This window comes from Dendrobates tinctorius, unplaced genomic scaffold (genome assembly GCF_039654945.1).
Source record: "Dendrobates tinctorius isolate UK_male_01 unplaced genomic scaffold, ASM3965494v1 ptg000127l, whole genome shotgun sequence".
Classification (NCBI taxonomy): Eukaryota; Metazoa; Chordata; class Amphibia; order Anura; family Dendrobatidae; genus Dendrobates; species Dendrobates tinctorius.
This window is the reverse complement of record NW_027361795.1, coordinates 22,254,318-22,280,000: the sequence shown is the minus strand read 5'-3', so window position 1 is coordinate 22,280,000 and position 25,683 is coordinate 22,254,318. Positions and strand designations below refer to the sequence as shown.

Genomic DNA, 25,683 nt, shown 5'->3' with positions numbered 1-25,683 from the left:
ACCTCCTGCACTCCCCTGAGTCAGTGTCCCTACCACTCCTAATGTTCCCTATGCCAGTTCCGCACCGGGCGCCAAACACGAACCTGTCGCCCTAGCACACCTCACACCTATTCCTTGCTAGGGAGCTGGGTGGCACAGGCATTGGCCCCACCGCTGTACTAATACACACTAAAGAGAAAACACAAATGGGGAAACACAACTTAGCTTTACTCTGTTGCACTTGCTCCTGGCAACAGAGTCCACCACCAGCATGCAGCTCTCCTCCTGAATTGCTGCCACCAAGCTCTGTCAGAGCTAGGGAAATCCCCTATGACTCCTTTCACACCAGGCTCTGTCAGAGCTGCTCTCCAGCTCCTTCCTCCACCAAGGATGGTTGAAATGAACACTATCACCAACACTGATTGCAACACCTGTGACTCTTTTATAGCAGAGCTAGCAATCACACCTGCATTATAATCATGTGCACTTAACTAAAGAAACTATAGTGCAATGACGCTCACCACCACCGGGGGGAAAACGTAGAACAGATGACACACAGTGCAATAATCCTAATGGCCACCGGGGGCAAAAACACCTTAAGCACAGCTTAGGGAAAAAAAAGGTTACCTGTGCTTTATATCTGTCCTGATCCAGCATGGATCATGACAGTACCCTCCCCATAATGAGGGGCCTCTGGACCCTCAAGACCGCTCCCCATCAGGGAACCATCTACAGAGGGGATGCCCAGACCCAGAGTTCACTCCAGCAACTACCTGCATGTCAGGGTGATGAGAAACGAGCCCGCTGGTATTGGCAACATATGTTCTGGAGGCAACACACATCTCTGAAGCTCTGACCTGGGGAACGGGTTGTGTATGTGTATGTTTGGTATGAGCTGGTAAGACTCCACAACACACTTCCACTGGATGTTTTTTGGTGGCCACCCATACACACTCGTTCACACAAAGGTCCGGACCTGAACGTTTATTGCCACTCGTTCGTTTGTCACCACTTGGAGAATTCTTTCTGGGATTGACAACAGAGGAGTCCCCTCTGTCACCACACTCACACCCCTGCACCTCACCAAGGGGTACACCACCCTCCAACCCCTTCCACCACGAGGTCTGCACCTCCCAGGGTTGGCCAATGGCAAGGCTTGAGACTTGCCTCTACTCTCCTGCAGCACATCTGCTGCACTCACTGGAGAGGAAGGGGTCCATTGAAGAGACATGGCAGAGACAGTAGTTCCTAGGCAGCAGTCCTCACACGAGTGCCCCCAGCTGACCACTTCCCTCGCCCGCCAATCTATTACCGGGTTGTGTCTCTTCAGCCAAGGGAGGCCTAAAACAATAGGTACTGGCATTCCCTCCAAGACGTAGCATGACAAGGACTCCTCATGATGTCCTATACACAGATGGATATTCTCTACGACCTTGGTCAAGCTCCCCTGGCTCAATGGAACAGTTTATGGCCCGGACGCTTATAGGCTGAGCTAGCGTCCTACACCTCAGACCATGAGTCTAGACAAAGCGAGCATCCACCAGACTGACTCCTGCTCCGCTGTCCACAAACACCGGTATCACCTCCGGTACCCCGCCAGCCAAGACCTCTGCTGTCATGGTACTTTGGGAGGGCAAAATGGAGGAAATGTATACTCCCTGGTCGCCTCCCTCCAAGCGACCAGGGGAATGCGGCTTCTCAGATGGCCCAGATAATTTGGCGCACAATGGGCAAGCCTTAAGGACATGACCAGTCTGCCCACAGTACAAACATGCCAACACCACTCCCCGAACTGTAGGCAGCTCTGTACACAAACTAGCTCCTCCTACTTGCATGGGTTCGTCAGGAGACTTGGCATGAACTGGGCAGGCTCTCATAAAATGGCCAGGCTTCCCACAGGAAAACCATACCCCCCCACCACGACGAGCCGCAGACACCCCTTTTTTTGTCTCAACAACACCGGGCTGACTGGGTTCCTCCGTCCGCACTGGTGGGTCCTCCTCCTTAGCGAGGACATCAGGGGGCACTTTTTGTATATGTCTTTCCCTAAGGTGTCTATCCACCCGGATGACAAGGGACATAGCGGCCTCCAGCGACCTGGGAGCGGCGTACTGCACCAGAATATCCTGCAACTTTGGAGACAAACTCTGCACAAATTGACTCCTAAGTGCAAGGTCATTCCACTGAGTATTAGTGGCCCATCTCCTAAACTCTGAGCAGTACTCCTCAGCGACCCGGGCTCCATGTGTACACCTACGGATTCGAGATTTCACCAGGGCAACGCCATCAGGATCCCCATACACAAGTGCCAAAGCCGCAAAGAACTCGTCCACAGACTCTAATGATGGTGAATCGTCCGTCAGGGAGAAGGCCCAGGATTGGGGATTCCCCTTAAGAAGGGACATAATGATTCCCACCCGTTGCTCTTCACTCCCTGAAGACTGAGGGCACAGCCTGAAATATAATTTGCAGGCTTGCTGAAATGCCAAGAATTGATCTCTCCCTCCAGAAAATCTGTCAGGTAGGGATATCTTGGGTTCTGGCTGAGCCTGTTCCTGGACCAAGCCCTCAGAGCCCACCAACAGCCGCAGCTGCCGCACCAACACTCCGCGCAGCCCCTAATCCCATTAATAAGGGTCTGCAGCAATTGGGCAAAGGGCTGAACTGGGTCCATGGCTCAGCAGAAAAAAAATTTAGGTTGGTGATAAATGTCACGTGGAGCCGTCCTGTGTGACATGGCTCGCAGGGCGGTAACTAAAACAACAGGACGCGGCACGTGATACTGTCCTGTGTGACACGGCTCGCAGGCCGGTAACTAAAACAACAAGACAAGGGGTAGGGAAACAGTTACAACGGTGGGCCCTGCGATAGGAAAAGGGGATGTGGAGACCTCCTGCACTCCCCTGAGTCAGTGTACCTACCGCTCCTAACGTTCCCTATGCTGGTTCCGCACCGGGCGCCGATCACGAACCTGTCGCCCTAGCACACCCTACACGTTTTCCTTGCTAGGGAGCTGGGTGGTGCAGGCACTGGCCCCACCGCTGTACTAATACACACTTAGGAGAAAACACAAACGGGGAAACACAACTTAGCTTTACTCTGTTGCACTTGCTCCTGGCAACAGAGTCCCCAACCAGCATGCAGCTCTCCTCCTGAATCGCTGCCACCAAGATCTGTCAGAGCTAGGGAAATCCCCTATGACTCCTTTCACACCAGGCTCTGTCAGAGCTGCTCTCCAGCTCCTTCCTCCACCAAGGATGGTTGAAATGAACACTATCACCAACACTGATTGCAACACCTGTGACTCTTTTATAGCAGAGCCAGCAATCACACCTGCATTATAATCATGTGCACTTAACTAAAGAAACTATAGTGCAATGATGCTCACCACCACCGGGGGGAAAGCTTAGAACAAACGACACACAGTGCAATAATCCTAATGGCCACCAGGGGCAAAAACACCTTAAGCACAGCTTAGGGAAAAAAAAGGTTACCTGTGCTTTATATCTGTCCTGATCCAGCATGGATCATGACAAGTGGTGGATGATCGCAGAACAATCTCCATGGTGAAGAGAAACCCCTTCACAACAGCCAACCAAGTGAACAACACTCTCCGGGAGGCAAGCGTATCAATATCCAAAACTATCATAAAGTGAAGACTGCATGAAAGTAAATACAGAAGGTTCACTGCACGGTGCAAGCCACTCATAAGCATCAAGAATAAAAAGGCTAGATTGGACTTTGCTAAAAAACATCTAAAAAAAGCCTGTACAGTTCTAGAAGAACATTCCTTGGACAGATAAAACCAAGATCAACCTCTACCAGAATGATGGAAAGAGAAAAGTATGGCAAAGGCGTGGTACAGCTCATGATCCAAAGCATACCACATCATCTGTAAAACATGGCGGAAGCAGTGTGATGGCTTGGGCATGCATGGCTGCAAGTGGCACTGGGTCACTAGTGTTTATTGATGATGTGACACAGGAAAGAAGCAGCCAAATGAAGTCTGAGGTATTCAGAGCCATACTGTGTGCTCAGATCTAGCCAAATGCAGCCAAACTGATTGGTCGTCGTTAGAGTTGAGCGACTTTTGGTTTTTTAGGGTCGCGTTTCGTTTCGTGAAACCCGACTTTTCTAAAAGTCGGGTCGAGCAAGATCGTCCGATTATAGGGAAAAGTCGGGGTCGTCCCGAAATACGAAACCCAATGTAAGTCAATGGGGAATAAAAGTCGGCAGTGAGAGGAGGACAGGAAACACACCTACAGTGCCCATTTGAATGCCAAAAGCATCAATTCTTCTTACTTAAGCTTGTCAACCTTAATTAACTTCATAATACAAGTTACGCACTGAAAAATGGGGGTTATTTGGCTACAGACTGTGTGGGGGAGGGCTGGCTCCAGGTTTTCATGTGCCCTGGGCGAAAGAGCGCCCCTTTAACACATACCACAACTCATCATGCTCCAATACGGCAAAGAAATAGCGGTATAGTACAATGAAAAATACCTCACTTTTTACATCTCATGACGAGGCCCATCTATTTCTCCATACAGAATCATTGGTCCCATATAATGTTTGAAACAGTATATGATGAGCTCCACATAATGCTACAGTATATGTTGGTCCCCATGGATGAAGCTCTACTGTCTTATGGGCCCAAATAATGCTCCAAACATAATGGGCCCCATTTCTAATGCTCTAGTGTATAATGGGCCCTGTAAATGCTGCTCCAGTGTCTGATGTCCACCTTTGGAATGTTCCAGTGTATGGTGGGCCCCATCTATCATTCTCAGACGGTGTTAGGCCCAGTATGGATTGCACGTGATTGCACAAAGGTGAGAAAGGGTACCGTATCCCCAGATAACATGTATGGATAGTGTACACATTCAAAATATATGTCTATACATCAGGAGGCAGGCTCAGACGGTGTTAGGCCCAGTATGGATTGCACGTGATTGCACAAAGGTTAGAAAGGGTACCGTATCCCCAGATAACATGTATGGATAGCGTACACATTCAAAATATATGTCTCAGGAGGCAGGCTCAGACGGTGTTAGGCCCAGTATGGATTGCACGTGATTGCACAAAGGTTAGAAAGGGTACCGTATCCCCAGATAACATGTATGGATAGCGTACACATTCAAAATATATGTCTCAGGAGGCAGGCTCAGACGGTGTTAGGCCCAGTATGGATTGCACGTGATTGCACAAAGGTTAGAAAGGGTACCGTATCCCCAGATAACATGTATGGATAGCGTACACATTCAAAATATATGTCTCAGGAGGCAGGCTCAGACGGTGTTAGGCCCAGTATGGATTGCACGTGATTGCACAAAGGTTAGAAAGGGTACCGTATCCCCAGATAACATGTATGGATATTGTACACATTCAAAATATATGTCTCAGGAGGCAGGCTCAGACGGTGTCAGGCACAGTATGGATTTGACGGCCCAGATTACACAGCGGAGGAGCAGGGAGAGGTAAAGATTGCAAATGCTGGGGCCCTGCCCAAGCAAGGGGGGCCCACTCGTGGGCATCGGTACTGGCACTGGGCCCCTCATAGTACAGCGGTGTGTCTGACGGCGGGTGTGCACCACCACCGTCAGAGACACTTGATTGCAATATGAGGGACCCTGTGCCAGTGCCCGCGCCCAAGAGTCGGCCTACCCACCTGTCCAGGGCAACGGCACTCGCACGGTGTCGTGCGCTAGGTGGTGACCCCGGCCATGGGGGGGGAGGCAGCACAGTTAGGGAGTTTTGGAAAGTGGCATATGTTGATGTTGGACATTCAGCTGATGCAAAAGGCGAAATAGGTCAAGTCCCAGGAAGAGGTGGACCAAAGCAAGCCATTTTTCTGTCACCCTATGTGTCATCAGGGGAAGGTGGGATAAAATCCTTGGAAACCCATGCATGGTTCATTTTAATGAAGGTTAGATCATCCACATTTTGGGTTGACAGACGGGTCCTTTTTTCTGTCAGGATTGATCCAGCTGCACTGAAGACTCTTTCCGATAGCACACTTGCAGCTGGGCAAGCGAGCTCCTGTAAGGCATATTGGGCCAATTCAGGCCAGGTGTCCAGTTTAGCGGCCCAATAGTCAAAGGGGAATGACCTGTGTGGGTGAACATCGATATGGGAGGAAAAGTAGTTTGTTACCATAGTTGACAACTGCTGTCTCCTGTCACTTTCCATCGATGCAGTATTACCAGTTGTGTGAGCGGTATTTGAAAAATCAGTCCACAACATTGTCATGAAACCCCTGTCTCCAACGCCACTTCTGCTGTGTGCACCATGAACACCTCTGCCAAGCTGCCCCCAGCCCGTACAGCTCGTGTGAGAACCATCACCGCTGCTGTGTGCTGGGAATGCCTCAAGCAACCGATTTACCAGAGTTGCTTGTTTATTAGCCAATATTAGGTCAAGGTTCTCCTGTGGCATGATGTTTTGTAATTTGCCTTTATAGCGTGGATCCAGGATGCTGGCCAACCAGTAGTCGTCATCGTTCATCATTTTGGCAATGCGGGGGTCCCTTTTTAGGATCTGCAAGGCATAATCTGACATGTGGGCCAATGTTCCCGGTGTCAATGATGCACTGCGAGTGCTGGGTGGAGGAGCACTTTCTGGCAAATCCACATCCCTCCAGTCACGCACAAACCCTGTACCAGACCTTGCCACGCCAACATTTTCACTTGCCCCACGAGATGCATCCTCCTCCCCTAAGTAATCATCCCCATCATCATCCTCCTCCTCCTCTTCTTCCTCCACCTCGTCAAGGAGAGGTCCCTGAGCAGACAATGGCTGAATGTCATCAAGGATTCCCTCCTCCTCTTCCTCCTCATCAACATTGGCTGCAGAAGCCTGCTCCTTAAGGTGCGTCAAAGTTTGCATGAGCAGACGCATAAGTGGGATGCTCATGCTTAGGATGGCGTCGTCTGCGCTTACCAGCCGTGTGCATTCCTCAAAACACTGAAGGACTTTACAGAGGTCTTTCAGCTTCGACCACTGCACACCTGTCAACTCTATGTCTGCTCTCAAAGTGCCTGGCTGTGTATCCTCCCACAAATGCATTATGGCCTGCCTCTGCTCGCACAGCCGCTCCACCATGTGCAGGGTGGAGTTCCACCTTGTTGCAATGTCGATAATGAGGCGGTGGTTGGGAAGGTGGAGCAATCGCTGCAGCTTCTGCATACGAACGGAGTGTACAGGCGAACGCCGGATGTGCGCGCACAGTCTTCGCACCTTCTGGAGCAGGGCTGTTAACTCCGGATAATTTTTGAGGAAGCACTGCACCACCAGGTTCAAGGTGTGAGCCAAGCAAGGTATGTGGCTGAGTTTTGAAAAAGCTATGGCTGCCACAAAATTACGGCCGTTATCACTAACTACCTTGCCTGCCTCAAGATGTACACTGCCCAGCCATGACTCAGTTTGTCGCTTCAAGTACTCGGCCAGCACCTCGGCGGTGTGTCTGTCGCCCAAACACATCATCTGCAACACAGCCTGCTGACGCTTTCCACTAGCTGCTCGATAGGGGGACACATCGTGTGCAACAGTGGCAGCTGCAGATGGAGTGCTCGTACGACTGCGCTCTGTGGACGAGCTTTCGCTTCTGGAGGAGGAGGAGGAGGAGGAGGAGGGTCGAACGCCTACAGCCAACTGTTTCCTATACCGTGGGCTAGGCAGCACTGTCCCATCACCGCTGTCCCCTGTGGACCCTGCATACACCACATTAACCCAGTGCGCAGTGATGGACACGTAACGGCCCTGGCCATGCCGACTGGACCATGCATCAGTTGTGAGGTGCACCTTCTCAAACGAGATTAGTTTGGCAATGTGGGCGTTCAAACCCAGTGTACGCGGATGAGAGACTGAGTACTTTCTTGACCTACTCATAGTGTGTCTGGGAGGGTGAGCTGGACTTGAGAGCTGCATATGGTGGAAGTAGCGGTGGACAGGGCGGACTGAGAGAGGGTTGATGATGGTGATGGAGTTGGTGTTCTTTCTGATGGCCTAGAATCAGTCTTTCGTTGATATAACAGTGGGATTCTCTGACTGCTGTGGCCTTGCAACGACACCTCAACATTTGCTGCTGTGCTAACCGGTGGGCTTACAGTGGGGGAAACAATGTAGCGTTGCTGACTACCTTCGTTGTGATCAGTTGCACATGTGGCACTTGAGGTTTGGTGTTGTGTCCACGCTTGCAAGTGCATTCTGGTTAAATGTCTAAGCATGCAACTGGTATTCAAATTTTTCAGATTTTTCCCTCGGCTAAAGGTCTTTGCGCACTTCTTACAGATAACCTTGGCCTGATCATGAGGATTTTGTTCCAAAAAGTGCCACACTGCACTCTTCCTACTTTGGCAGACATTTTGCGGCCTAGCACGCTGTGATCTTTTGACCCTCTGGACAAGCTGTCCAGCAACTCTTTTGATGTTTGGAACCTGTCTTTGGAGTGCTACGGGCCTGCCAGATAACAGCTGTTGCGATGTCGATGTCTGCTGTGGATGCTCCTCATCTGAGCTATTGGAAGCAGCACCCTCTTCCCCCAATGGATGCCAATCTGGGTCAACAACTGGGTCATCCATCACCTCCTCTTCTATGTCATGTGCACCTTCCTCTGTGTCACCGTGTATGGTGGTATAGTGTGCGGGAAGGGGCACCTGAGTCTCATCAGGGTCAGAATCGGGCTCTGTACACTGCGAGGACAATGTAGTGCTCTGAGTGAATGTACCAGCAGAATCATCCATCAGTGGCTGTGCATCAGTGCACTCCATGTCAGATTCATCTTGGCCTGGGTAATTCACCATTTGACTTGATAATCCAGGCATGGTATGTGAAAACAGCTCCATGGAGTAATCAGTAGTATGGCCTGCGTCATCCTTCAATCTTGGTTGGGGTGAAGGACACAAGGAAAGGTGTGGTTCATGAACATGAGCCTCCAATGACGACTCAGTGCTTTTACTTTTTACAACTGAAGAAGAGGAGGCGATAGAGCTGGAGGCTGAGTCAGCAATGTAAGACAAAACTTTTTCCTGATGCTCTGGCTTTAAAAGCGGTTTGCCAACTCCTAGAAAACTAAGCGTTCGAGGCCTTATGTAGCCAGACGATGACGCAGGCTCAACACCTCCTGCATTCGGTCCTATTTTGCTCTTGCCACTACCATCAGATCCACCACCAACACCATCATTACCAGCTGCCAACCCCCGCCCAATTCCACGGCCTCTTCCACCAGCCTTCCTCATTTTTGGTAGAAATGTAGACAAAATCCAACAAACTATATAGTAATGTAAAACAAGGTACAAGGTGTCTATAGGACAGGGGAGATTCTGAATTTCTGCAGACACTTGTGGACACTGGACACTTTTGGATTGTGTGAGGCCCAATGAATATCTGAGCGCTATGTGACAGGCTCAATGGCACAGCTGTGACCAAAGTGACGAGAGGATAAGGGAGATTTTGAATCTCTGCACACACTTTTGGACACTGGACACTTGTGGATTGTGTGAGGCCCAATGAATATCTGAGCGCTATGTGACAGGCTCGATGGCACAGCTGTGACCAAAGTGACGAGAGGATAAGGGAGATTTTGAATCTCTGCACACACTTTTGGACACTGGACACTTGTGGATTGTGTGAGGCCCAATGAATATCTGAGCGCTATGTGACAGGCTCGATGGCACAGCTGTGACCAAAGTGACGAGAGGATAAGGGAGATTTTGAATCTCTGCACACACTTTTGGACACTGGACACTTGTGGATTGTGTGAGGCCCAATGAATATCTGAGCGCTATGTGACAGGCTCGATGGCACAGCTGTGACCAAAGTGACGAGAGGATAAGGGAGATTTTGAATCTCTGCACACACTTTTGGACACTGGACACTTGTGGATTGTGTGAGGCCCAATGAATATCTGAGCGCTATGTGACAGGCTCGATGGCACAGCTGTGACCAAAGTGACGAGAGGATAAGGGAGATTTTGAATCTCTGCGCACACTTTTGGACACTGGACACTTGTGGCTTGTGTGAGGCCCAATGAATATCTGAGCGCTATGTGACAGGCTCGATGGCACAGCTGTGACCAAAGTGACGAGAGGATAAGGGAGATTTTGAATCTCTGCACACACTTTTGGACACTGGACACTTGTGGATTGTGTGAGGCCCAATGAATATCTGAGCGCTATGTGACAGGCTCGATGGCACAGCTGTGACCAAAGTGACGAGAGGATAAGGGAGATTTTGAATCTCTGCACACACTTTTGGACACTGGACTCTTGTGGATTGTGTGAGGCCCAATGAATATCTGAGCGCTATGTGACAGGCTCGATGGCACAGCTGTGACCAAATTGACTACAGGATAAGGGAGATTGGATTGCTTTTAAAAAAGCAGTTTGCAGAGCAGTGGGTAAACAGCAATGCCAGCCTGTCAGGAAGCCTTAAAAGGCAGCCCAACAACCAACACCACTGATACACCACAATATAGCCTCCCCTTGCACTGCACACACAGTGACTGGTGTGTTGTGCAGGCCAAATTACTAGCAGCAGAAGCAGTTTTTTTTTCTTCTCAGCAGGACAAAAAAAAAAAATTGGGATTGCTTTTAAAAAGCAGTTTGCGGAGCAGTGGGTAAACAACAATGCCAGCCTGTCAGGAAGCCTTAAAAGGCAGCCCAACAACCAACACCACTGATACACCACAATATAGCCTCCCCTTGCACTGCACACACAGTGACTTGTGTGTTGTGCAGGCCAAATCGCTAGCAGCAGAAGCAGTTTTTTTGTCTTCTTCCCTGCCTAACGCTCTCCCTACAGAATCAGCAGCAACCTCTCCCTATACTGAGATCGGCAGAAGTAAGATGGCGGTCGGCGTGCACGCCCTTTTATACCCCCTGTGACGCCCACCAAAGCAAGCCAATCACTTGCATGCCCTTCTGAAAGATGGTGGTGACCCCTGCCTATGTCATCACGTTGCCCACAGTGTCCGTGGATCCTGATTGGCTGTAAAAGAGCGCAAAACAAACTTTTGAAACGCGACTTTGGCGCGTTAGTCGCCGACCTCGTGGCCGACCTCATCCTAGGGTCGGGTTTCGTTTCATGAAACCCGACTTTGACAAAAGTCGGCGACTTTTGAAATTTTTCGACCTGTTTCGCTCAACTCTAGTCGTCGTTTCATATTACAGATGGACAATGACCCAAAACATAAAGCCAAAGCAACCCAGGAGTTTATTAAAGTAGAATATTCTTGAATTGCCAAGTCAGTCACCTGATCTCAACCCAATTGAGCATGCAATTCACTTGTTAAAGACTAAACCTCAGACAGAAAGGCCCATAAACAAACAGCAACTGAAAACCACCGCAGTGAAGGCCTGGCAGAGCATCAAAAAGGAAGAATCACAGCGTCTGGTGATGTCCATGAGTTAAAGACTTCAGGCAGTTATTGCCAACAAAGGGTTTTCAACCAAGTACTAGAAAAGAACATTTTATTGTCAATTATTTAATCTGTCCAATTACTTGTGGTCCCTTTAAAAACACGGTGGCACATGTTAAGGAGCTGAAACTCCTAAACCCTTCATCCAATTTTAATGTGGATACCCTCAAATGAAAGCTGAAAGTCTGAACTTCATTGTGGTAATGTCTAGAACCAAAATTAGAAAAATGTTGTCTCTGTCCAAATATATATGGACCTAACTGTATGTCCAGTGTGTACCGAACGAAAACCCTCCTGCTTGCACGTTAGAATATGGACCAATAAAAGGTACTTTTATATGGAACGGCGAGTGCCAACTTTTTTCTTGCTTATGGAAACCCCATGTATATATCTGCCCCTACAGCGCAATAGGCCACCCACCACCACTTCTTATCCCATGTATAAATCTTCTTCAATTTTATAGGTCATCTCTTTTTACCACCCTGGCAAAAAAGCGATTCCATGCTTAATGGACTTAAGTAATGGACAAGTGATGTAACAAATGATATTCTGTATAGAATTCACTGTGAATACTTTCTTGAAGATATTTACTTTGTGAGTTATTTTAGTAGATACAGCAGAGTGCCTATTCTGACCCTAGTATTACCTCTTCCCTCATCACATCCTCCAAATGAATTTTGACGTACGTGTTTGCTGTATGCTAAGAAAACAAACTGCACCTTTTCTAAAGTATCCTTTTTTCCTTACATATTTACTCCATTTAGATGTCAATCAGCTTACTTATTGAATGGAGCAACCCTCCCACGTCTTCCTATATAACGCTTCATTTTTACGGAATATCCTACTTGTCAGAAATTGTAACCATAAAGAGTAGAAGAGCCAACAAAACAACATGATTTTCCTTTATGTCCTAGTTGTGGCAGCTGTATTAATACAGAAAGGTATGTTCATTTCTTCATACTTGGACATCTTTTATCATAACTGCTCTCACAAGCGTGGATGTCATATAACATAGGTGGTACTTAGTGCCTATTACCTTACTTTATCTAACTAGAACGTAGGTGGTACTTAGTGACTATTACCTAACTTTATATATCTAGAACGTAGGTGGTACTTAGTGACTATTACCTAACTTTATATAACTAGAACGTAGGTGGTACTTAGTGACTATTACCTAACTTTATATATCTAGAACGTAGGTGGTACTTAGTGACTATTACCTAACTTTATATAACTAGAACATAGGTGGTACTTAGTGACTATTACCTAACTTTATATATAACTAGAACGTAGGTGGTACTTAGTGACTATTACCTAACTTTATATATAACTAGAACGTAGGTGGTACTTAGTGACTATTACCTAACTTTATATATCTAGAACGTAGGTGGTACTTAGTGACTATTACCTAACTTTATATATAACTAGAACATAGGTGGTACTTAGTGACTATTACCTAACTTTATATATAACTAGAACGTAGGTGGTACTTAGTGAGTATTACCTAACTTTATATATCTAGAACGTAGGTGGTACTTAGTGACTATTACCTAACTTTATATAACTAGAATGTAGGTGGTACTTAGTGACTATTACCTAACTTTATATATCTAGAACGTAGGTGGTACTTTGTGACTATTACCTAACTTTATATATCTAGAACGTAGGTGGTGCTTACTGCCTGTTACCTAACTTTATATAACTAGAATGTAGGTGGTACTTGGTGCCTTTTACCTAACTTTATATATAACTAGAACGTAGGTCGCACTTAGTGCCTTTTAGCTAACTTTATATAACTAGAACATAGGTGGTACTTAGTGCCGGTTACCTAACTTTATATAACTAGAATGTAGGTGGTACTTGGTGCCTTTTACCTAACTTTATATATAACTAGAACGTAGGTCGCACTTAGTGCCTTTTAGCTAACTTTATATAACTAGAACATAGGTGGTACTTGGAGCATGTTACCTAACTTTATATAGCTAGAACGTAGGTGGTGCTTGGAGCCTGTTACCTAACTTTATATAGCTAGAACGTTGGTGGTGCTTAGTGCCTACTACCTAACTTTATATAACTAGAACATAGGTAGTACTTGGAGCTTGTTACCTAACTTTATATAAGTAGAACATAGGTGGTACTTGGAGCCTTTTACCTAATTTTATATAGCTAGGAGATAGGTGGTACTTAGTGCCTTTTACCTAACTTTATATAACTAGAACGTAGGTGGTACTTAGTGCCTGTTACCTAACTTTATATAACTAGAGCGTAGGTGGTACTCAGTGCCAATTACCTAACTTTATAGAACTAATCAGATTTTTGCATAATAATTATGCACAACTACAAAACTGTGTCTAGAGATTTATGTCTATTGCCAATATAAAAGAACATAAATTGTTTCCCGGTACACAAATGTGCAGGTTCCTTTAAGACAAAAAGACAACAGTTCATATCCTCAGATTCATAAAACACCACTTATACTAAATTGTACGACTTCTGTTTGGACATTTCTTTTGTCTGTTCCATCTTATGAAGTATGTCTGGATTCTGTTTTTATAAAAGTTCTGCATGATGCCCTTTTTTCTGTTCTAAAAATGGACACAAAACAGATCCCAGCGCTGACTCCATAATAATAAACGGGGTCCCTGTTTGCATTAATTATGCAATGGATCAATTTTGAACATGAATTTAATTTGTCTATTCCTCAAAACGGAACAGACAAATGGAATGTCTGAAAGGAAATGTGAACGTCGACTAAATTTGAAAGTCTTGGTTTGAAAGTTTCAATGAAGTGAGTTATTACAAGGAGTCCTCTTGGCTCAGCCTTTTGAGGACCCAACTACATGTTCAGAACAATTGTTGAAAGACTGATTGTGCGCTACTGTCTACTGTATTGTGCGTTGTATGCAATGTGTTTAATCACACTTTAAGTAGGCTTGAAGTAACATTTGGCCACAAAAACTGTAATAAAGATCGTCTGTACACATGCTGTAAAAGGGTAGAGCAATAAATGCAAAAAAAGGGTAAAAAAGCTGCAAAAAAGGCACCACACAGCCACATCTTCATATTCCTAACAGACAGGAGCACAAGTGCTGAAAAGATTAATGTTTGCAGACCTTCATAGCTAAAACATATTTCGACTGCTACATAGCAAATAGTGAACCAAAAAAATGATTCATTAGGAAATACTGTATGAAAAGCTCCTAATAAACTAATAAACTGTGACTTATTTTTTACTTCATTAAACAAATAAAATCCACTGTAGACATTTGACAAAAAACAGAATTCCCAAATACAATCATTTGTTGCATTTGTTTTCCTTTGTTTTACAGATATAGAGCTTACTGAGTGTTACATGTTTTGAGAATTGTATGAAAATAATTTATAGAATGAGGTCTCATTGATTGAAGCTTGTGTCATTTGTGTATTTGTAAGCAATGAGCCTTGCAAAAGAATTACACGGAAAGTATAAGTAGAACATCACAACAGCTAGAAAAGATGCCATCATTTCAGGGAATCTATCTATCTAGCTTGAGAAAGGCTGCTCACAGCCAAAATATTCGAAAAGTAGAAAACAACAAGGCACTCAACAAAAATGACTTGTGGATGGTTTTCAAGTAGGGTATCCAACCCGTAATCTAAGCAAAAATAAACTTGTCACTCAAATTGATGAAAGATGAGGAAATTTCATTTATTTTGCATCCACATTGGACCTTCATCAGAGTATCTGGCTGGTTCAGAGGGATAAGACAGTGTGCTTCAAATAAGCTGGAAGGATGATAAGAGGAAAATGCCTGGTTGCTGTATATGTAGATCAGATTATGGGCAGCACATCCATGTGAGGCGACAGGTGGCTGCTTCAGCGTGCTGCGTGTGGAGGTCCCGGGCGCTGGACAGGAGGACGCTTCTATTTATCCCATATCTATCAATCTGTTATCTATCTATATATCTATCTATCTCATATCTATCTATCTCTCCCATATCTATCTATTATCTATCTATCTAATATCTCTCTCTCTCTCTCTATATATATATATATATATCCCATATCTATCTATCTTTCTATTGTCTATCTACTGTATATATATCTATCTATTATCTATCTATACACCTATCTATCTATCTATCTCATATCTATCTACTGTATATATATATATATATATCTATTGTCTATCTATACACCTATCTATCTATCTATCTATCTATCCCATATCTATCTATCTATCTATATATACACCTATCTATCTATCTATCTATCTATCTATCTATCCCATATCTATCTATCTATCTATACATCTATTATCTATCTATCTGTATTTATTTTAATCTATCTACCATTTTATTTTTTTTATCATATTCTTCATGGTTCTTCTTTTAAAAGTAAATGTCACAAAAGCATTTTAAAGCCATACAGATTCAATTTTTTATGATCTTACAAAACTTTTTTCGCTTATTATTATGGTAAAACATTGCTAAAACTACTATTTGACACATGGATCAATAGCTTCTAATTATTTTTTATGTGCTAGTGTGATATAATATTTTGTGACCTAGATTGCATCTACTTTACATAATTCTTATAAAGTAATCTCAATATTCTTTTCTTTTTATTCAGGAGAGACATACACATGCTACAGTAAGTACTTGCTCATTACATTAGATAAAATATAATAAATCATAAAACAATAAATATCATATAGTGCCATGATTCAGTCCTCTACACATTAATGAAGGAAGAATAGAAACCAATATACTGAAATAAATAATAATATAATAATAATTTAGCTACATCAGTACTTTTTTATAAAGTTTTATTAACAGATGACTTTGCATAGTATTAGCTAATGGTTTTGCCTTCTTTCTGGAAATCGGGACGAAGCGTAGTCAATGTTATACATATTAATCTGTGAGAATGGGTAGAGGTTACTTGTATTGTTATATGGGGACCTAATGGGTAGAGGTTACTTGTTTATAGTTATCTGTATTGTGGATTTCAAAATCCCTAAACTTTTTTTTTATGAAACGTTTGTAAGATAGATTAAATGGTGATGATCTACTGGTTCTCTCGATAAGAGACAGGAATAATGACATAAACAAGCAGTATTGTCTGGAACGCCCGACTTGCCACTTCTGTTTGGTATGACTGCCTGATTCAGATTGCAGCAGCTGCGGAACAGCTTATACCGAACATATATGAAGAGCAGCATGGTGGTTCAGTAGTTAGCATTACCGTGCTGGGGTCCTGAGTTCATATCCCACCAAGGACAACATCTGCAGGGAGTTTGTATGTTCTCCCCATGTTTGTGTGGTTTTCTCTGGGTTCTCCGTTTTCCTCCCACACTCCAAAGACATAATGATGGGGGAATTAGATTGTGAGCCCCAATGTGATCTGATAATGTCTGTAAAGCACTGTGGCATTAATGGCGCTATATAAGTGAGTAAAATAAAAAAAAAGATAGAAAACTTAAAATTGTAACAAGACGTTACTTCTTTTCTAGGTGCCAGTAATCCAGTATTGTGCAGTGCCTGTGCTGGTGGTGGTTCCTGTACCGAAGATAATGGATGTTCATGCAATGATGACCCTACAATTACCTGTGTTCCCACCACTGAGTGCGCTAATGTGGGCACCAACATTTGTTGCCCTACAGGTTACTACTGGTCAGCTGCAGACAATTGCTGTACAGGTAACATAAGACTTGTTTGCTGGTACAAAGTCGTATGTGTTTATGTATATATCTCATATATATGTACACATGTGTATATTTATATATATGTTATGGAAACTACATAACCATATTTTTGTTCCTTACAGATACGCTGCTTTGCAACCCCTCCTGTCAGAGTGATGAGATTTGCAAAAATAATAGCAACGTAGCAACTTGTGGCTGTAACACTGCCCTCTACAGTGGAACCAGTAAGTGCCCTTAAAAATTAAATTTATAATGCTCATGATTTAAAGTGATAATATTAATTAATTTTAAGACATATGATGAATCTCAATGTCTCCGTCCTTTTGATGAAATTCCAACCAATGCCAGGTTATAATGATTGTTAATTTGGACCAATTCGTTTGGAGTAAATTAGGTCAATGGGAACTGAGTTGAGAATACAGAAAAATCAGTGTATTACAACACATTATTAGAGAAAAATAGGTAATATTGGATAAATGGCAATATGCCCCCAGTCTGTTAGGAGCTGTTCTACATATTGGCCACATAGAGAGCATCTGCATCTGGACGAAGAATATTGTCAAGAAGAAAAGTGCCACGTTGCCAACAGCTGCTCCTTCACGGCCACTAGCTATTTGCACCACTGATCGGCCAATGATTATTGGCAACAGAGAAAGACAGGATTCGGTTTGCTGATTTAAAAAATGGTAGTAGGGAATGAAGCTAAATCTGATCTTTATGATGGTAATACCCAACCTAAAATATCAAGGTTGTGTTGGCAAGTTGCTTTTTAAACATATACGGTGCTTACAAAAATGCATTAAATTTTGTATTCTAAAATGCTGATTATTATCTTCTAGACTCATCGTCTCTTGCTCCAATTGTAAAATGTGGTTCCAGCATAATGACAGTTTCCCTGAGTAAATGCTTACTTGAATTTCTTGGATATGATGCCACAACTCTTCAGTTAAATAACAATTCTGATTCGTGTGTTATTACATATTCGGAGCTTATCAGCAACCAGACAATGCAGACTATACAGGCTTTACCAATCTCAGGATGGTGTGGCAATGAAGTGATGGTAAGAATTCATTCCTGTATGAGGCCTTATTCCTGCTCGATAGGCATTAACCATATTCAAAGCATCAAAGAGAAATCCAGTGAAAAAGACACATAATAGTTTTGAGCTGCCTTGGTAAAGACTGTGGTCTTGGACCTAAATTCCAAACTGAGTCCTGGAATAGTCAAAGCACTGCTCCAATGTATCTGCTCCTGACACTATGACACTTTGGTCCTGATTCATCATTTTTTTTTCTAGTCACTTTCTTTTTCCTTTGGGTATTAGTTGCCATTTTTGATGCCAAATTCATCCAAATGAAATCAAGAATTTGGCATAAAGTCAAAGAAGGGCTTTCTTCCTGTCTTGAATTAGTTTTATGATTTGTTGGTGCCTAAAGTTTCACGTCGGTGAAAAAGTTGCAAAATTGCATCAAAATACTGGCATGCTCAAAAAAACCTCAAGAGAGGGCCTGGAGTGTAGTTGCACCAAATTTTTGTGACCATTTATGGCAATAAGTCAGAATTAATAAATCAGGTTGAAAAGATCTGGAATTTCTAGACACAGCCTGCAAAGTAGAAAGCACAAAAAAACCCCATGAAACAGAATTATAAAAAGGCACAAATAGAATAATGAATTGATTGTCTACAGCAAATGCGCAAAATACTTAAAGCTAGATGAAAAACAGGTACAAAGATAATGATGAATCCTGGCCTCTAATGTAGAAATCAGTAATGGTCTCAGTTTATGAATTTCACTAGTGGGATCATCTCAAATATACGGTATGTAAAAGAAATAAAAAATCTCATTGAACTGCTTTGCATAGTATATTAGATACTAAATCATGATGAATGGATTCAAATTATATTACATGATCTTCCAACTTTTAGGATATGATGTTTCAAAAAGTTGTCCTTTTTTTCTTACAATGTATTTTTTTTTAGACTGATTCTTTAAAGGTTTATTATACAAACGTGGTCCACATTGGACTTAAGAATGGATCCCTTATTACTGCCAATCCCATCAACATCTCATTTTCCTGCTCTTACAACCTCACGATACAGACCGGTCTGGTTGCTACAATCAAGCCCTCATTAAGGTACCTTCAAGTTATTTTTATAACATCTGACGCTTTTAAAATCATATACTGTACTATACTAGTCATTGCTGATCAATGCAGGAAAAATAAATTACTCTATATAACTCTGCAGCATGAAACAAATATATATATATAATTTCCAATCTTTTATTCACAGCACTGTCAACATTTCTGTAAGTGGCGAAGGCTCAGTAGTCCTTACAATGGATGCATACTGGGATTCCCAATACAGTACACCAGTACAGCAGAATGAAGATGTTCCTGTGGGTTCAAATGTGTACCTGGGAATAGTCGCAGATCTTGCGGATACAAGCAAATTTGTTCTAAGAGTAGAAAGCTGCTACGCCACACCAGATAACAATATCAACAATGTCAACAAAGTGGCAATTGTGAGCGGAGGGTACGGTACTTTTGAATTCCTTGTATTGTTTTAACCTCACTTTATGAGGCTGCCATCCACATTAAACTAACACTAGCTGAACCTACGGATATCATAAGGCTCAGCCCACAGACTAATGTGCATGGGAGTCTCCCGACTCTCCTCCGACAGATGATGTTGGGGGAGATAGGGATCTGGCATGTCCTTCAGATTACAAATCCTTTTGTTCTTAGCAAGATAAGCCGCCAGAAGAGCTTCTCATAGCATGGTTGGCAGAAAAATTGTAAGGCATCCATGATTTTTCTAAAGCTGAAGACACTTCTAACAGATTCATTTGATTGCAATTATCACCATTCCATTGTTTACAGTGACTGCAGCTAATGTCTTCATATAGAATTTTGGGCTGTGGACATGTGTTATTAGAATTATAATGATTTATTATGGATTTCCATATAAAAATAATGCATGTCCATTATTTTAAGGTAAGCTGTCCAGAAAAAAAAAGAAAGTCATGTTGGCAACCCTGTCAGGTAGAGGACACAAGAGCTCTCAGTAGAGCTAGTACTCTTGGATATGGAGGAGTCAGGAGAGATAATTTGCCAGCCGCATCATCATTAATCTGACAGATATCTATAGTCTAGGGGGCCTCATTAGTTACCTGATGGCTGAACGATCATGTGGCCAACATTTTATGAGTGTAACCAGCCTAAATGCATACTGGTTTACACAGCTTGGTGCGTTATTTTAGTAGGTTCTAAACAGAGAAAATGATATACAGTATGCTTCTTCACACACACTAAACTTATACGTCATCCGAGTGTGGTCCCATTTTTTTTCGGATGAACCCATTGACTTGCATTGATTTGCATCATGTATGCTACGACTTTTCCTCGGATAGGCTCGGTCCGAGTTAAAAAGAGAACATGCGCACAGCCCCATAGAATAACATTGGCCCAAGTGCGATCCAATGTTTTGTTGATCGTACTCAGAACAAAATATGATTGTCTGCACAAGTTATATAACTGAGTTATATAATCTATAATTCCGTATCTTTATTTTTCTGATATACTATATTATTACATTTATATGTCTGTCATGCCTTACATGTTCCTGTGTCATTGATATGTGCCTACTTATGATAATTTGTCTTAAAATGGTCATTTATGTCCTAGGTGTCCTGCCAACCAGGGAATAACTGCAGAGGTGCAGGAGAATGGAGCGTCTTCTGAATCCCGAATTAAATTTAATTCATTTGCATTTCAAGGACAACCTCTAGTTTACATTTCATGTATAGTGCGACTCTGCGACAAAAACACAACATGCACGGGGGTGAGAGCACCATGCTATTTTAGCATATCTGGTATTTGCATTGTCTTCCATACTAGGTAGCAGCCATGTTTTTTGTTTTACAGTGTAATGCTGCTCGTGCCAGTGATGACAGTTCAACCGCAATGTTACAAATCCCACTGAACCTTGTTGGTATGTACATCATTACTTGTGATTAACCTTCTACTTTGTGGACTGATATTTGAAAAATCAAAAACCAATCAGTATTTCATGTTAATTGTTATACGGCAAGTTCGGGTTCTCTTCTCTACTCCTGCTTTTCCAAGATTTGCAATATTTTTGTGATAAAATTAAAGGGAAAGAGGTATCTTGCTTCTAATACAAACCCCATTATGTAAAAAGAATCTGACAGCAGGTTTTTGCTAATCTGATAGCAGCATGATGTAGGGACTGAGACCCTTATTGCTGAAATGTATCACTAAGTTTACTGGGTGCTGTAGTTGTGATACCATCATAGTCTTCTCTGCTTCAGATCTAGCACAGCTTGGACTGAGTACACTGTATATTGACATAGAGCTGCTAATCAGTGATGTGGGTGGACCTGGAGGCACGAGACACCTAGTCCTGTAATAAGAATCTGCTTCTGATAAAACACTGATTTTTTTTAAAAACAAAAACACAGCCTAGTAAGTGACACATCACTGGTATCAATGCTTCAGCCTCTATATCAGACTGCTCTCAGATGACAAAGCAAAAACCTGCTGACAAATTCCCTTTAATGTTGGAAAAGCTACTCGCTCAATAGGGAGAATAAGACTATATAAGCCTCCAATTTCCAATGCTATATAGTGTGTACAATACCTGTTCTGTTAGAGGTACTAAAGTAGCATTTATGTCACCCTTACATATATGCACAAATTAAATTTTATTTCTAACATTACTTTCAGATGTCTACATTAACTCAGCATCTAACACAGGTATGATTGCTATATAACTTTACAAAAATAACCTGGCTGTGACTATATGGCACATTTAGCTTATACACCCGTTTTATGTGAGCGCACCTGACTGATTTCAGGAATGCAGTAATCTATGGCACACAATCCATGCATAATCTTTTTGGTTTGAGACCTCCACAACTGTGGTGCTTTGAAGTACTTATCTTCCTGATTTATAGGGAGATCATAGGTTGGTAGGCAGAAATTACTGCTGGAAGTACTCACTGCAAAAGAGAAAGAGTTGTGATATACAAGCAATTCTGCTCATGTATGCACATAGAGAGCACTAACATGGAAGACATAATGGTGCAGAGACTGCAAGTAAAGGTGGTGGAGCTGTGAACTATTGTCCTCCCAAAATAATTTCCAAGTTTGCGAAGTACCAAACAAGAGTTTAAGTAGATTTCATAGGACCCCATTGCAAATGAAGCCTGACTCTTACCTTGTTGCATAGGCCACATTACCAGTTATCACTGATGGTCAGACCTCTCACCCTGATGACCTAGCTACTCAATGACTGAACTCGAGAGCCCATACTTGATTCCAAAATCTATTATTTTTAATTAGGCATTATTTAGCATATTGTATAGCTCAATTTTTTGTTCAATGGCAGCAGCACTTTCAATGTTGCGTTTGTGCTCTATGTAGTGCATGTTTTAGGAAGTCTACTCCTATGTACCCACAGTCCTCCCATATTTCCTCCTCCAGACATGACATGACAAGTCCTGTTGGCATTTTGTTTACACTGCCCATTCATGGACAAAAAGGTCCTTCTTTATGCTACACATGGTTGGAAAGGGCTGTTTGACCTGAAACATTCCCACACTTATCTACATTGGAGCCAATAAAGTGTTATACAAATTGCATCAGACTAAGGCTAGGTTCACATTTGCGGTTGAGTCTGCAGCGTATCGTCCACAACCGCTAACGCATGCAAGTGCATGCATGCGCTTGTGGTTGCGGACGATAGGCAAATGCTATTTCCCAGCGAATTTTTTAATTTACACAAGCCATGCCCAATGGGCGTGTCTTATGTAAATTCTTGCGTACACAAAGCGTACTTGCGTTTCCATTGCCAGTAATGCGTTTTTTTTACGCACGTCATCCATGTGGATGACTGTGGATATTTGACGCCGCAAAAAATGCAACAAGATGTGTTCGCCGCGCCCCACCACATACCGCGAAAAGATGTAAACGTACGCAAACACACCCTAACACATACAAGCACATGTCCCTGCGTAGCCCATGTTAAAGTTAGGTACGCAGGACGTATGCGGATGTATGCACATCAAACGCAGCGGACTGAACCGCAAATGTGAAACCGGCCTAAGTGTGATATTTCCCATTTTTGGATTAGCACCATTTTTCAGGAAGTGCACAATATAGGTACTTTTACACTGTCTGACTGTATTACTCAGACACTACATAATAAAGAGAGTGTGCCAGTAGAAAGTACTATACAAGGCATATTACTGTCCTTCTGACTAATAAAAGAAACTCTAATAAACTGCATATAACTATTTTTAGATGAAAAATAATGAAATATACCCAACATCATACATATAGTAGAGCTAACCAGCAGGAAGCCACTGCAAAAATATCTATTTAAATTTGCCTCTGTGCCCTATCCAGGAGTGGTGCCAATAATCAGCGGTAATGTCACACATTTAGAGATCTTGATCAAATTCTGCATCTTTCACACTATCACTGCAAAGTATATGTAGACTTATGAAACAGGAAAACACAAGAATAATGAAGATTGGAAATGTTTCCTAAAATAATTAACTTTTTTTTGTTTTTTCTCTTATCTAGTCGTATCCTCCTGGGTCTTTCTGGCCAGCTCCCTGATGACATATCTGTCTGTTAAACTATTCTAAGAATATCCCACTCAATGAGATCTGGAATAAAATGAACTTGAAATTCATTTACAGTTAATTCTTTATTCTCAGGGACATAATTTATTTGTATTCAGTTTCTAGAATCATTTCTATATTATAGTCTTTACCTTGGTTCCTTTATGGTCGCACAATTCTCTTGCCATACAGTTCATGATGCAGACTGAGTACTCTGCGGTATATTGCTTTGAGAAACCATAACAATTTGAGTCCTCGGACTCTATTTCTATCAATGTTATTAGGTTTCTGCATGCATGATTTGTCTGTTAGTTATGACATTGTATAAAATAAAAATGTTTGTAATATATGATCTTGGTGGTGTTTGTTTGAATAATGTGTGCATTATATCAGTGAAGAAAATAAAGCGTGCATAAAAGTACAAGTAGTTTGTATATTTTTATCAGTCCAGTCATGGTTTCTTACAATAAAACCCCTTTAAAACCATCTTAATTCCATCACCTCCAGTGTCATAAAAAATGACCTATCATTTAGGCTGAGTTCAGACGTGGCTTTTTTTTGCATTTTCGTGGCGGTTTTAACCGCGCGATTTTGCCGCGAAAATGCGACAAATAAGCATCCCATGCATTCCTATGGGATTCCGCAATGCTGTGCTAATGCTGCGGTTTTTACCGCGGTGGAAATGCTTTGCGGTAAAAAACGCAGCATGCTCTTTAATTTCGCGGAATCGCGGCGATCCCGCACCCATAGGAATGCATTGTTCTGCTTACTTTCCGCATGTGGCTGTGCACACCATGCGATAAGTAAGCAGAACAGTTGCGGATGGTACCCACGGTCCGGAGGAGAGGAGACTGTCCTCCGGGCTTTGGGTACCATATCCCTGTAAAAAATAGAATTTAAAATAAAAAATATTGTTATTCTCACCTTCCGACGTCCCGCGCAGCCTTCCCGCCTCTCTCCACGCTCCCGGTCCCAGTAAGCTTTTGCGAGCGATGACGCCCGTTCTTGCGGGATCGCGAAGTCTCGCGGTCATTCGCGCGACGTAATTGCGAATGACCGAGAGACGTTGCGATCCCGCGAGAACGGACGTCATCGCGGTAATTCTCGCAAAGGATTACTGGGACCGGGAGCGTGGAGAGAGGCGGGAAGGCTGCGCGGGACGTCGGAATGTGAGAAAAACAATATATCTTTTTTAATTATTATTTTTTACATTCTATCTTTTACTATTGATGCTGCATAGGCGGCCTCAATAGTAAAAAGCTGGTCATGCTCGTCAAACACTATGTTTGATGAGTGTGACCAACCTGTCAATCAGTTCTCCAAGCGATGCTCCAGATCGCTTGGAAAACGCTAGCAATTCTGCAAGCTAATTACGCTTGCAAAATGCTAGTTTTTCCGCAGGAAAATCACGGGAATTTAAAATGTGATTTTCCCGTGGAATTCCAGAATTCTCGCGTTAATTTCCGCGAGAGTTCCGTTACGTGTGAACTCAGCCTTAAGGTCTCGTTCAGATGAGTGTATTATACGGACGTGTGCTAGCCAAGTAAGAATCGCACAGAACACTGACCAATGCTTTGTAATAATAAGCTAGATACATGCCACCGGCCAATCAGAGGTTGGCAGACGACGTCGGAGTGCCCGTGACTGGGGGGCGCATGGTAGTGAAGTCAAGAGCCATGACGTTCACACTGAACTAGCTGCAGACTCCTGCACCAGCTGAGAAACAGGACCCCATGTGGCGTGGGAGCGTGGCAGCAGTTGAGAATAATCTTTTTATTAATGTGTTGAAGAACAGAGCCTTATATATGGAAGGGGCGCAGGATATGGCACATTACCCCATGAAGGGGACCAAAATTGGGCACATTAACCCATGAATTGGACCAGAATGGGGCATATTACTCCATGAAAGGGACCATATTAACCTATAAATGGGACAAAGATGGCACACA

At 43.0% G+C, this 25,683-nt stretch overlaps 1 protein-coding gene across 1 annotated transcript; it reads left to right on the top strand.

Annotated features, from left to right (window-relative positions):
• Positions 1-12,287: 12,287 nt before the first annotated feature.
• LOC141047494 (pancreatic secretory granule membrane major glycoprotein GP2-like) lies at positions 12,288-23,758 on the top strand. Its single transcript, XM_073542597.1, has 11 exons — positions 12,288-12,336; positions 16,008-16,028; positions 16,891-17,076; positions 17,205-17,306; positions 17,922-18,142; positions 19,063-19,217; positions 19,375-19,617; positions 20,769-20,925; positions 21,009-21,075; positions 21,831-21,860; positions 23,694-23,758. The coding sequence occupies exons 1-11, from the start codon at positions 12,288-12,290 to the stop codon at positions 23,756-23,758; spliced, it is 1,296 nt and encodes a 431-aa protein (XP_073398698.1).
• Positions 23,759-25,683: the final 1,925 nt, after the last annotated feature.

Excerpts from the sequence above, each read along its gene's own strand:
- LOC141047494 (XM_073542597.1), top strand. The coding sequence starts at position 12,288 with ATGATTTTCCTTTATGTCCTAGTTGTGGCAGCTGTATTAATACAGAAA. Across the intron at positions 21,076-21,830 it reads AATCCCACTGAACCTTGTTG|ATGTCTACATTAACTCAGCA; the intron begins GTATGTACATCA and ends CATTACTTTCAG. Across the intron at positions 21,861-23,693 it reads TAACTCAGCATCTAACACAG|TCGTATCCTCCTGGGTCTTT; the intron begins GTATGATTGCTA and ends TCTCTTATCTAG.